This window comes from Thalassophryne amazonica, chromosome 10, assembly GCF_902500255.1.
Source record: "Thalassophryne amazonica chromosome 10, fThaAma1.1, whole genome shotgun sequence".
In the NCBI taxonomy this organism is placed as follows: Eukaryota; Metazoa; Chordata; class Actinopteri; order Batrachoidiformes; family Batrachoididae; genus Thalassophryne; species Thalassophryne amazonica.
The window spans coordinates 107029786-107045116 of NC_047112.1; the positions used below are offsets into that span (position 1 = coordinate 107029786).

Genomic DNA, 15331 nt, shown 5'->3' on the forward strand with positions numbered 1-15331 from the left:
AAAAGCCGTCTAAAATGAGGTGTGTGTATGTGCGCGCAGGCTGCAGACTGCGAGGGAGGGGGTGCGTGAGGGAGATTCCTGAATGCAGGCGTGACACATTACGGTCTGAGAACCATCAATGCGCATCGAGCGCGGAACAGAGGATTTTAACCCGAGTGAACAAGTTAAAAAAAAAAAAAAAACCCAAAACGTGGAGCTGCCTTTACTTCTCTCTGAACTTTCTCTAAAGGTGTGATTCTGCCGTTACCGTCCTGTTCACACCATGTGCGTGTCGTATGCTGAATTTATGAGATCATGAAATGAAATAAACGGTCAAATAGCTTTAAAAACATATTTAAAAAATGAGAATATATGAATGAACTGAGCCACAAAAAACCCTGACATGGAGAAGCTGTGGTGATGTTCAGACGCACAGATCACAAAAAGCAGGTGAGAACTCTGAACTTTAACAGCTGTTATTTTCCAAAGGTATTTACTTGTTCAATATTGAGCTTAATGCAGTGTTTAAGCACAAAACGTGACTGAGGAGAAACAATTTCAGAAATGCAACAAACAACCACAAATCAGAAAAAGCTGGGACTATGTAAAATGAAAATAAAAATGTTGCACCATTCCCAGTTTCTCCACTCACAGAAGCCAAACATTCTTCCAGAGTTGTGTAATTATACTACAATAGTAGAATATAAAGAAGGGGGGAAAAGAAAAAAAAAGACGACAATATATTCATCAATCGCAATTTGTCTGACAATTAATCATCTCCAGAAATTCCTAATCGTGACAGCCCTACTCATTCTAGTGAGAATGCATGTTGCTGGGTAGGGCTGCCACAAACTATCATTTTCATAATTGAGTAGTTACTGATTATTTTTGCGGTTAGTCGATCATACATAATTGCAGCTTATTGCATGCAGCTGTTATTTGTCTTTGAATGTTGCTATTGTTTATTATATAATTTCATTAATTATTTTACTATATGTTATTGTTGGCAATATTGTTTTAATACATTCATGCCAGTAAAGCAAATTGCAGTTGAGAGAGAGTGACCTTCAAAGGTTGAATCACATTTCTTTTCCATCATTATGGTGAAGTGAGAGCAGCCTGGTACGTAGTTATCATGGTATTCTGGGTTCAACTGCTTGGCCATCTCTTTGAAACCTCAATTGCCAACCATGGACAGGGGTCTCATGTTAGTCACAAACATGTTCAAGATGGCTCCAGTCAGGATATTTGCTTGCTGAGGTGTGCATGTTGACTTGGTAAAAAAAAGTCGTCCATTGAAGAGGAACTTATTTTTAGTACTGTAATGTAGCATTATAAAACATTAGCGTTATCACATTTCTTATTCAAACATGACCGCTGTTACAGCAAATACATAACATATGTGCTAAGGCTAATGAAATTATCATTGTTGACATTTACAGTTATCAATATAAATAAGTAGCTTAATGTAGACGTTAATATTAGCAGCTAACTGGCCAATTAGCTTAGAGACAACTGTCCCTCTTCATGAGCATCAGAATAAAGCCCTGGTCCCACCAAATAATAAAACCTTGAATGAGGCATACATGGATTTGTCAGAAATTTCAGTGATTATTTGAATGAGCCATGTATATGAACATTGCACAAACAATAAAAAAAAAAAAAAAAAAAAAAAAGTGCAAGTGATTGCATCAGCGCGCACAGTGCAGCTCATCTGATCGACTATAACGAGATATTAAATCTATCATGAACATACTTTTACAGCTGCTCATAAGAAGGAATGAACATGCAACTGTTTTACCAAGCCAAACATTACAAATTACCTTTTAGGCTGTTCCAAATACAGTGAGGAAAATAAGTATTTGACCATCCTGCGGTTTTGCACGTTCTCCCACTTAGAAATCATGGAGGTGTCTGAAATTTTCATCTTGGGTGCATGTCCACTGTGAGAGATATAATCTAAAAAAAGAAAAATCCGGAAATCACAATGTATGATTTTGTGTTTTTTTTTTTGTTGTTGTTGTTTTTTGTATGTTACTGCTGCAAATAAGTATTTAACCCCCTTCCAACCAGCAAGAATTCTGGCTCACACAGACCTGTTAAATTTTCTTTAAGAAACAACCTCCTTCCCTCAGTAAGAGCATTGAAGATGGGTCATGGCTGGGTCTTCCAGCATGACAGTGACCCCAAACACACAGCCAGGGCAACTAAGGAGGGGCTCTGTAAGAAGCATTTCAAGGCCCTGGAGTGGCCTGGCCAGTCTCCAGACCTGAACTCAATAGAAAATCTTTGGAGGGAGCTGAAACTCCAAACCTGAAAGATTTGGAGAAGATCTGTATGGAGGAGTGGACCAAAATCCCTGCTGCAGTGTGTGCAAGCCTGGTGAAAAACTACAGGAAATAGTTGACCTCTGTAATTGCAAACAAGGCTACTGTACCAAATATTAACATTGATTTTCACAGGTGTTGAAATACTTATTTGCAGCAGTAACATACAGGTGTTTACAGTAACATTAGTTGTCTTCAACAGCCAAACTGAGTGAAAATGATTAATCCGCTATAAAATAATTATTTTACATGCAGCGTACAAAGTGGGTGGGATTGTCATGACCAAGTGCGCAAGAGTGCGGAGCCAAAATAGCCTGTCCTTATAGCCACCAGGTACTCTGATAATGGGCTTCTTACAGCCTCGTCCTCACCACTAACATGCCTCTGATATCCTTGTTTGTCCTCGTAGTACCTCATACACAAACCACCCCATGCTGTTTTTGCTAAATTTTGAACTTCTTGAAATTAACGCTACACTCAAGGATGAGCCTCGATAGCCGACTGTTCTGCCTCTAACAGCCACTATTCTCCCACGTTTAATGAATAACTCCACCCGTACCCCCCCCCCCCCCCCCCCCCCCCCCCCAAAAAAAATGCTACGTGGCTCATTATTGACCGTTCATTATTCGGTGGGACCAGGGCTTTAGCCACAACGTGCTTCCTTCTCAGAGCCTCCTGCATTGCCGTTGTACTGCTGTGGAAGGAAAGTTCTGCCATGCAGATTTTGCATTGCATGTTTTTCTCTTGGTTAAAATGCTCCCAAACTGTTCAGTTTCATTGCTGGCTAACCATGATATTGTGTGGGCATAACTTTTCCAGTGACATCATGGCTGACTCAGATTACCACTACTACACATGTGCATCAAGGACAAACAGGCAACAGATGGTACAGCGGCAGTTTTGAGAGAAACGCAAAGCTTAAAAAAGTAAACGATGACTTCAAGTAATCGCTGTCAATTTTGATGAGTCACTGATAAGTAATCATGACTATTCAACTAATCATGGCAGCCCTGCTGCTGGGTGACATCAGAGCAGGGGTGGCCCTTTCCTGATTGCTTTTGTTCACAGTGGCGAAGGATACAAACAGCAATTTGTAAAGCTCTTCAGCCAGTATTTCTCCTAATGATGATGAAATGGACCAAACTGAGGAGATTTTGACAGTGGAGCATCCAGATGGTGTACAGCCTTTTAAGTTTCAGTCAGGACGGCAGTCAGCACTAAGATGGCGGTGAAGCCAGATGCTTGGAAGATCTGTATTGATCGATAATTTGGTTGTATAATGTTAATATTTTCCTAACCACAATAAGTGGGTAACACACTGGACGTTCATGTTGAAATAGCCATATATCAAATGAAGGCTCTCTCAGACTGCATCTATATTATAATAGCCAAATGGCCACTGTATACATGCGTGTGGCTTTGATCACGGAGAAGCTGGGGAGAGCTGACATTTTCTGGTATTATGTATTTTGGATCAGGGATGTATGCTGCAAAAACGGAAAGTTGATAGGATTAATATTTTTTAAGAAATTGGGGTCATTGGCTAACAATAGTGAACAATGGTCATTGTGCTGCATTGCCCCATGAGAGTTGGGGGTTTAGGGGTTTTAAATGTTGTGGTTTATGTTAGTTTAACAGTTTTGTTGGTGTTATTGATTTGTTTTTGTAGTTAATTGGTTTAATCTGTTCAGTTAAGTAACATGTTGCCATTACATGACTTAAAAGCATCATTTGTCTTGGTCAGCATTTGTCTTGTGCTACGGTCTGTTTGTGGGTGTGTAAAAATAAAGACGTGCATGCACAATTTCGACCATGAACAAACTTTGGAGAGCTGAAATTTGCTGTTTAGTATGCTTATGTATTTTGGGTCAAGGATGAACGCTGCCATAATGGAACATTGATAAGACTAATATTTTTAGAGAAACTACAGATGTTAGCTAACAACACTGAACATACATTGTTCAGTATTGTTGGCTAAAACGAAAGCCAGAGCAGGAGCTCCTTCGACAGGAGCTCTGCCACCTGGGCTGCTCTGGCCAGAATCGCCGACCTCTGTAACCAAGCCATCTTCCTGGCAGAGCAGAGTAACGTTCCCATAAGAAATTGGGGTTTTAACAACATGCCGATCCTGCGAGGGGTGGTAAATCATCTGTATATTAAAAGCATGCGTGATTTTATTTAGTAAGTTCAAAATAAGTACATAATGTAATTGTAAATATGTTAAAAATACATGGATCTCACAAAGTGAGAACATTTATTTCAATTGTGGTCCATTTAAAAATCAAATGACAAAATTGAAGTAATAAAATAAAAAATAACAGCATGTATATAACAAGAACCTAAACAATTTCTAAATACATTAAAACAGTAATTTAACATTAAAAAATTACGTAATTAACAGGAAATAAAAGGGTTGAGTTCTTATTCTAAAAAATGTTGAGGTCTGAGGTCCTAAAAACATTCTGGACTCACGCATGCCATTCCAACTCTTGATAGAAATGTTTTATAAATTTATTACCACCCTTGAAAAATGTCAGCATTTTATAAACATTACACAATCTAGAGCCTGTGGATCACCATGGGCAATGCACTAGTCTACAATATGTGCCCTAAAAGATTTTACTGTGTTGTGTGGTGTGTACACTGTGCGGGAGGGGTAAATCTGTCAAATGTACATTGGTTTCACATGATCAGAATGTGTCCAAACACTTGGGGTAAATGCTGAGTGGAGTGTGTCAGCATTCCTCTGTGGAGAGAGAACATTCCAGAAGGGCAACCATCTCTGCAGCAATCCCCTAATCAGGCCTATGTGGTAGATTGACCAGACAGAAGCCACTCCTTGGTAAAAGGGCATCTGAAGGACTCTCTTCCAATGTGAAACAAAATTCTCTGGTCTGATGAGACAAAGATTGCACTCTTTGGTGTGAATGCCAGGCGCCATCCCTACAGTGAAGCATGGTAATGGCAGCATCATGCTGTGGGGATGTTTTTTCCGTGGCAGGAACTGGGAGTCGGGATTGAGGGGAAGATGAATGCAGCAATGTACAGAGACATCCTGGGTGAAAATCTTTCAATTCCTACCTCTGCCAGGCATGGTCTGTACTGTGGCCCTTTGAATTTGATACTTCTTATTCCACTTCTTGACATTGGGAAATGCTGACAACTCTGTACAGTAAAACTTGCCTAAACAGTCATCGTATAAACTGGATACTTGCACTTACCAGACAAAAGCAAAAGTCCCAATGTTTTTGTATGGTTTTCTGTATAATAAACACCATATAACTGATTTTTCACTCGCATCGGACAAAAAATCCTGTGCAATCGCAATGCGTTTTCATTAAAAACCCTTCACATATACTGGACAGAGCAGTCCGGATGTGCAAAGTTGCAACAGAGATACGAAATGAAGTTCAGCACTGACAGTAGCCGATTCAAGGAAAGTGGGTACCATATTTCCTCGATGCTCAGACCTGGCGCCTAAACGAGGCAGGCCTTTATTCAAGGCAGGCGATCATTAACAAAATGCTGCTTGTTGCCTGCACTGTAATATGGTGTCACGTTTCACAAACATCTCTGGGTGTGTCAAACCAAATACATCTGCTTTAGATCAGAGCCCTCTGCGTGGCTGTGAATCCTCTCCATAGCCTGATGCGCACCTGCTAAATGACGGCAACCACAAGCCCTGTTTGGTTAGTTTTCTGGTTTCACTCCTTCTCCCGTCTGAGAAAGGGCAGTTTGCCTGAAACGTCACATTATTTCATTAATAAAGCTGTTTTTTTTTTTTTTTTTCATGTGAGCACCCTATTTTAAAAGTTTTTGCAGTGTATCCGCCAATTACATTTTAATTATGGATCAAATACAGGAACATTTGGCATGAAAGTCCACAAATATGACCAACTTTACAACACTGAGTCTAAAAACTACAAAGACACTCGATGGTAAAGTTTTAACTTGCACTTGTAGATGTAGCGACGAACTGTGTTAACTGACAATGGCTTTCTGAAGTGTTCCTGAGCCCACGCGGTAAGATCCTTTGCGCAATGATGTCGGTTTTTAATGCAGTGCCGCCTGAGGGATCGAAGGTCACGGGCATTCAATGTTGGTTTTTGGCCTTGCCGCTTATGTGTAGAAAGTTCTCCAGATTCTCTGAATCTTCTGATTATATTATGGACGGTAGATGTAGTCCCTAAATTCCTTGCAATTGAACATTGAGAAACATTGTTCTTAAACTGTTGGAGTATATATATATATTTTTTTTTTTTTTCACGCAGTTGTTCACAAAGTGGTGTCTTATCATTTACGAATTAACACAAATATGCAACATTTCCCATCGTGATAATAATGAAAATGAATAAAACACAACTTTTCCAACACACATAGCCGTTTTCGTCCGTTTGATACATATAGCGGATTTCTGGGGGGGGGGGGTCTGAAGTGAATCTTAAGTTTCACAGGGAGGCTAATAATTTTGTCCCAATTTGTACATGGGATTGAAGATGCATTTTTAATGTGTGCGACTTATACTCTGGAAAATTATATTGTCGAGGCATTTTTCCCTCAGTTGTCTGTTGGTTAAACAAGTCATCAGATTTGCTGGACGTTTTATATGTGAAGTGAGCAGGCAGTCCACAGTACTGCAGAATTCAGAGTGCAGGCCACTTTTTTTAAGCACAAACACTCTCCTTCACTTTAAAGGCATAATAAATCTGTTTTATTCACACAGATCAACAGTGTGTCTGTCGTGCTGTGTTTCATAACGTGTTGCCGATGCAGCAGAAACTGCTCTTGCACCCACAGTGTGCACTTTGAAAACACATTTTGCTCCCAAAATACCTTGACAAATGGTGCATGTGACATACCCTTCTACCAGTCAATCAGATGGTGCCTTACACAATTAACACTTCTTTGTTTTCCTCCTGCCAACAGACTGTGCAGGCACATAGCCTGAGGGGTGAGGGGTCGCAAGCTCCCCCTCCTTCCCCAGAGTGAAGGTCCACTTTTGAAGAATTGACATTCACTAATGGCTATTTTTAACTAGAAACGCGTGTTGTGTGTGTGTGTGTGTGTGTGTGTGTGTGTGTGGCTTTTTTAGTTATTTATTTTTGGTCAACTTTAGCCACTAACTTCAGAGTAAAGCTACAGTCAGACTTCATTGAGTCTGAATAGACTTATGCACAAGTTAAGTTTAAAAAACCTGGCTATACTCATCAGGTTTACATGAACTTATTCAGTGGTGTTACCGTGAAGACTGGCTCTTATATTAATTTTTACTTGCCAGTTGTAAAGTTGGAATGGAGCCACTTGTCTAACTTGGAGTGTTGTCTCATTCTACTAAAGGCACTCAGGAGCTTCAAATTGACCATTACTGTGGACCCAAAATACCATCCTAAAATCATTGGCCGCAAGGGTGCCATCATCACAAACATTCGCACTGAGCATGATGTGAACATCCAGTTCCCAGAGAAGAATGATGAAAACCAGGTATGACACTTCCCCTGCAGGACTCAACTTTCAGGATGCTGTATATGCTTTAGCCAAGTGGGCTGTGCTCAGTCTATTGTTTAATGACCTGAATAACCAAATGCTACTGGAAATGGTGTCCCCAACAGGATAAGATTACTATTACAGGGTATGAGCACAAAGCCATAGCTGCACGGGATGCCATCCAAGCTATTGTTGATGACCTGGAAGAGATGATCTCAGAGGACATCACCCTGGACAGCAGGGTCCATGCCCGCATCATCGGGGCTCGTGGCAAGGGCATCCGTAGGATCATGGATGAGTTTAAGGTGACTATAAAAGTATCTGGTGATCCTTGAAAACTGGTTTTGACTGTAAGGAGGTGATGGTTTTATGCTCCTCCTGTTTTCAACTGTCTGTCCGGGCATCTGTCCATAAATTTTTGTTTCTACACAACTAAATTTTTTTTTTTTTTTTTTTTTTTTTTTTTTTTTTTTGGGATGGGGGGTGATTTTCTGAGGTTTACTGATGAACATTTTCCAGCTCATTTGGAACCCACTGTGTTTGGGGGGGCGGTGGGGGGATCAAATGCATCTAAATAAGACTGGATAAGCACAACATAGTAATACATGCCTTGAAACACAGCCACACCTCGCTGTTTGTGCTTCCCCTGTGTTCACACACAACAGCAATGTAGAATATCGTTGTGCTGTCTGGCGGCACTCCGGCCTCGCATGGCTTTGTATGTAAACTAAAGGTGCATTGACAGTTGTGTGACTTTGATCCATGCACGCATGCGCTCGGTCATGCAGGAGTAAACGCATCACATACCGGCTTTGTGCAAGTGCACAAATTTTTTTTTGAAATGTTCAAAATCTGTCACGCAGTAATTACATGAACTTGACAAAAATGTAGTGCAAACAATACTGCGTGTGAGTGATTGCGTCAGCGCATCACAGCGCAGCTCATCTGATCTATTAGGACGAGACATTAAATCGATCAGACATACTTTTATAGCTGCTCATAAGAAGGAATGAACACGTAACTGTTTACCAAACTATTACAATATAAATGAGTGCAAAGTGCGCATGCCATAGGTGTTAAAGGCACTGCGCTGCAGTGGTTTGAATCATATTTATCTAAGATTACAATTCATGTAAATCAGGAGTCTTCACAGACTAAGGTTAATTATGGAGTTCCACAAGGTTTTGTGCTAGGACCAATTTTATTCACTTTATACATGCTTCCCTTAGGCAGTATTATTAGACAGCATTGCTTAAATTTTCATTGTTACGCAGATGATACCCAGCTTTATCTATCATGAAGTCAGAGGACATACACCAATTAGCTAAACTGCAGGATTGTCTTAGACATAAAGACATGGATGACCTCTAATTTCTTGTTTTTAAACGCAGATAAAACTGATGTTATTGTACTTGGCCCCACAAATGTTAGAAACATGGTGTCTAACCAGATCCTTACTCTGGATGGCATTACCCTGACCTCTAGTAATACTGTGAGAAATCTTGGAGTCATTTTTGATCAGGATATGTCATTCAATGCGCATATTAAACAAATATGTAGGACTGCTTTTTTGCATTTGCGCAATATCTCTAAAATTATAAAGGTCTTGTCTGAGTGATGCTGAAAAACTAATTCATGCATTTATTTTCTCTATGCTGGACTATTGTAATTCATTATCAGGTTGTCCTAAAAGTTCCCTGAAAAGCCTTCAATTAATTCAAAATGCTGCAGCTAGAGCACTGACAGGGACTAGGAGAGAGCATATCTCACCCATATTGGCATCTCTTCATTGGCTTCCTGTTAATTCTAGAATAGAATTTAAAATTATTCTTCTTACTTATAAGGTTTTGAATAATCAGGTCCCATCTTATCTTAGGGACCTCATAGTACCATATCACCCCAATAGAGCGCTTTGCTTTCAGACTGCAGGCTTACTTGTAGTTCCTAGGGTCTTTAAGAGTAGAATGGGAGGCAGAGCCTTCAGCTTTCAGGCTCCTCTCCTCTGGAACCAGCTCCCAATTTGGATTAGGGAGACAGACATCCTCTCTACTTTTAAGATTAGGCTTAAAACTTTCCTTTTTGCTAAAGCTTATAGTTAGGGCTGGATCAGGTGATCCTGAAGCATCCCTTAGTTATGCTGCTATAGACTTAGACTGCTGGGGGGTTCCCATGATGCACTGAGTGTTTCTTTCTCTTTTTGCTCTGTATGCACCACTCTACATTTAATCATTAGTGATTGATCTCTGCTCCCCTCTACAGCATGTCTTTTTCCTGGTTCTCTCCCTCAGCCCCAACCAGTCCCAGCAGAAGACTGCCCCTCCCTGAGCCTGGTTCTGCTGGAGGTTTCTTCCTGTTAAAAGGGAGTTTTTCCTTCCCACTGTCGCCAAGTGCTTGCTCACAGGGGGTCGTTTTGACCGTTGGGGTTTTTCCGTAATTATTGTATGGCTTTGCCTTACAATATAAAATTTTATTTATATAGCGCCAAATCACAACAAACAGTTGTGATTTGGCGCTATATAAATAAAATTTACTTGATTTGATTTAAACATTACAAATTATCTTTTAGACAGTTCCAGATGCGTTCTCTACCTCATGAAGTGCAGGAAAGAGGGGTAAATAAAAAAAAAAAAAAGCTCCAACTAAAACGATCCGCTGTGATTCCAGAAGCGATTAGCAGTGTTTTCAACAGCTGAATTCTGAGAAAATTATTAATCCATTACAAAATAATTATTTTATACACGTAGCGTCTAGCGCAGCATTGCAGCTGAGAACACAGCTGGTGGCATCGTCACAATGAAGTGCACAAGAGTGCGGAGCCAAAATGCGTGCAAGTGTCAAGGCACCATAAGTCATCTCCTTCTGTACTTCAAAGTCCTTAAGGTGCCCTGACACGAGCATGTTTTTTTTGATTCACGCAACAGCACAACCTGTGTTGTGACGAGCCCACCTACTGTGGACACCATTCTTTGTTCTACCAGCTGCCACGCGCTCTGTGCTGGATGCTGCGTATATAGAATAATTATTTTCTGGCGGATTATTTTTTTCTGAAAATTGGCCGTTGAAAATGGCTCTAATCACTTCCTGAATCACAGAGGCTGCAGCCGGAGTCATTCGCATGCGCACAGAACAAGCTGCAGAAAGCATTTTGAGCCGTCTAAAAGGGTAATTAATTGACTTGTTTACATCGTCATGGCTTGATACAACAGTTGTTTTTTCCTTCTTGTGTGTAGCTGTTAATGTATATTTATAACAGATTTAACTTATATGAAGGAAGGCTGAAAAGTTCTAAGGCTCACTATGATGCAGTTAATGCGTTACTCCTTCATGGTGAGCCTTAGAACTTTTCAGTCTACCCTCGCAATCCTCCATACGAGCTGCGCTCTGATGCGATCCGTTGATGTCACCACTCGCTCTGTTCACATCTTCTTTACGCCACTTGACGAGCTGCACATCGTGTCGGAGATTAGATCGCACCACATAGCACAACATCTGTGCATGATATTTTTTTTAACATTTCAAAATTCTCTGTGCGCAATAGCACGCACCAGTGCCCCTCTGGCGTCCTGTCTGCACCCGTTAAAGACGAGTTTACTCTCCAGCACGACACGGGTCGTGCTGTTGCGTGAATCAAAAACATGGCTGGTGTCAGGGCACCTTAAGGGTTCCACATGACAGTCAACTTATGATAGCAGTCGTCACATTAGTGTAACTTGATTCTTTCCTTTGTCCATCCAGTCACTAAGCAGGTGAAGGACTCATAGCAGTTTTGAGTCCCGTGTCCACATTGCAGCTCTCCCGTTGAGCTTGCAAATACAGTAGTATTCAGAATAATAGTAGTGCTATGTGACTAAAAAGATTAATCCAGGTTTTGAGTATATTTTTTATTGTTACATGGGAAAAAAGGTACCAGTAGATTCTCACAAATCCAACAAGACCAAGCATTGATGATATGCACACTGTTAAGGCTATGAAATTGGGCTATTAGTTAAAAAAAAAGTAGAAAAGGGGGTGTTCACAATAATAGTAACATCTGCTGTTGATGCTACAAACTCAAAACTATTATGTTCAAACTGCTTTTTTTTAGCAATCCTGTGAATCACTAAACTAGTATTTAGTTGTATAACCAGTTTTTCATGATTTCTTCACATCTGTGAGGCATTCATTTTGTTGGTTTGGAACCAAGATTTTGCTCGTTTACTCGTGTGCTTGGGGTCATTGTCTTGTTGAAACACCCATTTCAAGGGCATGTCCTCTTCAGCATAAGGCAACATGACCTCAAGTATTTTGACATATCCAAACTGATCCATGATACCTGGTATGCGATATATAGGCCCAACACCATAGTAGGAGAAACATGCCCATATCATGATGCTTGCACCACCATGCTTCACTGTGAACTGTGGCTTGAATTCAGAGTTTGGGGGTCCTCTCACAAACTGTCTGCAGCCCTTGGACCCAAAAAGTTTTACTCTCATCAGTCCACAAAATATTCCTCCATTTCTCTTTAGGCCAGTTCATGTGTTCTTTGGCTAATTGTAACCTTCTGCACGTGTCTTTTATTTAACAGAGGGACTTTGCGGGGGATTCTTGCAAATAAATTAGTTTCACACAGGCGTCTTCTAACTGTCACAGCACTTACAGGTAACTCCAGACTGTCTTTGATCATCCTGGAGCTGATCAGTGGGTGAGCTTTTGCCATTCTGGTTATTCTTCTATCCATTTTGATTTTCCTTTTTCTTCCACCTCTTGTTTTTTTTTTTTTTTTTTTTGTCCATTTTAAAGCATTGGAGATCATTGTAGATGAACAGCCTATAATTTTTTGCACCTGCGTATGTTTTCCCCTCTCCAATCAACTTTTTAATCAAACTATGCTGTTCTTCTGAACAGTGTCTTGAACGTCCCATTTTCCTCAGGTTTTCAAAGAGAAAAGCATGTTCAACAGGTGCTGGCTTCATCCTTAAATAGGGGACACCTGATTCACACCTGTTTGTTCCACAAAACTGACAAACTCACTGACTGAATGCCACACTACTATTATTGTGAACACCCCCTTTTCTACTTTTTTTTTTTTTTTTTTTTTTTTTACTAATAGCCCTGTTTCATAGCCTTAAGAGTGTGCATATAATGTTCGTTTGGTCTTGTTGGATTTGTGAGAATCTACTGGTACTTTGTTTCACATGTAACAATAAGAAATATACTCAAAACCTGGATTAATCTTTTTAGTCACACAGCACTATTCTGAACAATACTGTAGCTGTCAGCGGTCATTTTCCCTCCGCTTTGTGGTCAGACTTCTTCAGAATTGGATAAACTTCTGGGTTTCATCTTGAGACTTGTCGGCTACCGCTGTAGTTTTCCACTCTGAGGAACATATGTCCCGTACAGTGAGAATATTTTTTTTTATTAATTTACTTTTTCAGCTGTGAGACTGTCATATTCCTGAAAGTTTCATGCTTCTCTGTGATCAGACTTGTAGCTGATGCATGTGAAAGGAACAGTAAAGAAACACTAAAAATTTTTACAAAATAAAAAGCATTAGCCAGATGCTGCTAAATAAATGGAATGCATTTATATAGCACTTTTCCATCTGCACCAGATGCTCAAAGCGCTTTACAGTTGTGCTTCACATTCACAAAAACACACTTACTCCGATGTCAGGGTGCTGCCATGCAAGGCGCTCACTGCACTCCAGGGATTAAAGACCTTGCCTAAGGGCCCTTAATGATTTTCCATTCAGGCTGGAGTTTGAACTGAGTATCCCCTGGTCTCAAGGCCCAACGCTTAACCACTAAAATCTAGTGGTTAAATGTTGGGGCTTGAGCTGGTGTAGTGGAGGTGATGGTCTAGTGACTAGACCATCACCTTCCCCCCAAACAAAAATTAATTTCTCTATCTATATATCTATATAATCACTGTAGAAATAACTTCACCACTTCATTATCAACTTGACATTCAAGCGGGACCGTATGCTACAGTTTGAACAAGGGAGAGCTGAGCAAACCTGATCTGAATCTCTTGGTAAACTAGATTTTTCTCTTTTTTTTGTGTGTGTGTATGTTATCTGCTTTCATGATTTTAGGTTGATCTCAGGTTTCCCCAGAGTGGAGCAGCCGACCCAAACCTTGTAACAGTCATAGGACGTCCAGAGTTTGTGGACGAAGCCATTGATCATCTGCTTAACCTGGAAGAAGAATATGTAAGGCTATTGTAGCGCTTCATGACTAAAAGCAATGCTTGAAGCAATCAACCTTTTTCTTATTGGTAGAGTTGTCTTTTGTCTCTTTCAGATGGCAGATGTTGTGGAGAATGAGGCAAAGATGGCCTACATGAGGCCCGCTGGAAGTAGTGCTGCAGCCATGGAAGAACAACGTGCTCCATCCAAAGGCTTTGTGGTGAGAGAGGCTCCCTGGACCACTGCCACTGAGAAGGTGAGTCCTTATCACACAGGATCAGCCCTTTCAGACTGTTGATCTGTGAATAAAATTACTTCTGTATTTAAAACAGAGTTGATGGCTCTTTCTTTTCTTTCCTTTTTATTGCAAAGCCCATTAGCTTTAGCAGCGTGCTGCCTCAGAGAAGAGTGCACGATCCAATCCACTGTGGAGATCTGTGCGCACGTCGGTGGATCCACCTGTTCTGGTTGCCCGTTCAGAACAAAAGGGGATCATCTTCATAATTAGAATCCTCACTGTCTGGTTCAGACTCTGAGGATGTGCTGCACGCTCAGTCTTGCTCAAATTTAAAAAAAAAAAAGTGCTTGCTCATCATTCATATGACGCCTCATTTTTTTGCAAAACAAACAAAAACCCACCACCACACTAACCACACATGCTAAATACTCAACCAAAACAATACACTCCAAACACGCCAAATATTTCTCAAACCTCTGAAATACCAAACTCTGATCGCTGTCTGCTTTTCTTTCTTCTCGCCAAATCACCCACAATATCCCTTCCGTCATCAACCAAATTACATGGCTTGAGGATCATTGTTATTGGCTTATGTAGTTTATTTCCACCAGTGATGAAGACGAGTTCATGTTTTGTTTTTTACAACCTCAGTTCCAATGAATTTGGGATGTTGTGTAAAATGTAAATAAAAACAGAATACAATGATTTGCAAATCCTCTTCAACCTATATTCAATTGAATACACCACAAAGACAAGATATTTAATGTTCAAACTGATAAACTTTATTGTTTTGTGCAAATATTTGCTCATTTTGAAATGGATGCCTGCAACATGTTTCAAAAAAGCTGGGACAGTGGTATGTTTACCACTGTTACATCACCTTTCCTTCTAACAACACTCAATAAGCATTTGGGAACTGAGGACACGAATTGTTGAAGCTTTGTAGGTGGAATTCTTTCCCATTCTTGCTTGATGTATGACTTCAGTTGTTCAACAGTCCTGGGTCGCCGTTGTCATATTTTGCGCTTCATAATGCGCCACACATTTTCAATGGGCGACAAGTCTGTACTGCAGGCAGGCCAGTCTAGTACCCGTACTCTTTTACTACGAAGCCACGCTGTTGTAACACGT

The 15331-nt window shown here is 40.4% G+C and overlaps 1 protein-coding gene across 2 annotated transcripts in view; it reads left to right on the plus strand.

The window, feature by feature from the left end:
• Positions 1–15331, plus strand: part of hdlbpa (high density lipoprotein binding protein a) — a 60379-nt gene that overhangs the window by 42050 nt on the left and 2998 nt on the right. For both annotated transcript variants that reach the window (XM_034180695.1, XM_034180696.1), the window contains exons 24-27: positions 7644–7787; positions 7916–8095; positions 13870–13986; positions 14078–14218. In XM_034180695.1, the coding sequence (XP_034036586.1) occupies positions 7644–7787; positions 7916–8095; positions 13870–13986; positions 14078–14218 (582 nt within the window). The remainder of the gene's footprint in view (positions 1–7643; positions 7788–7915; positions 8096–13869; positions 13987–14077; positions 14219–15331) is intronic.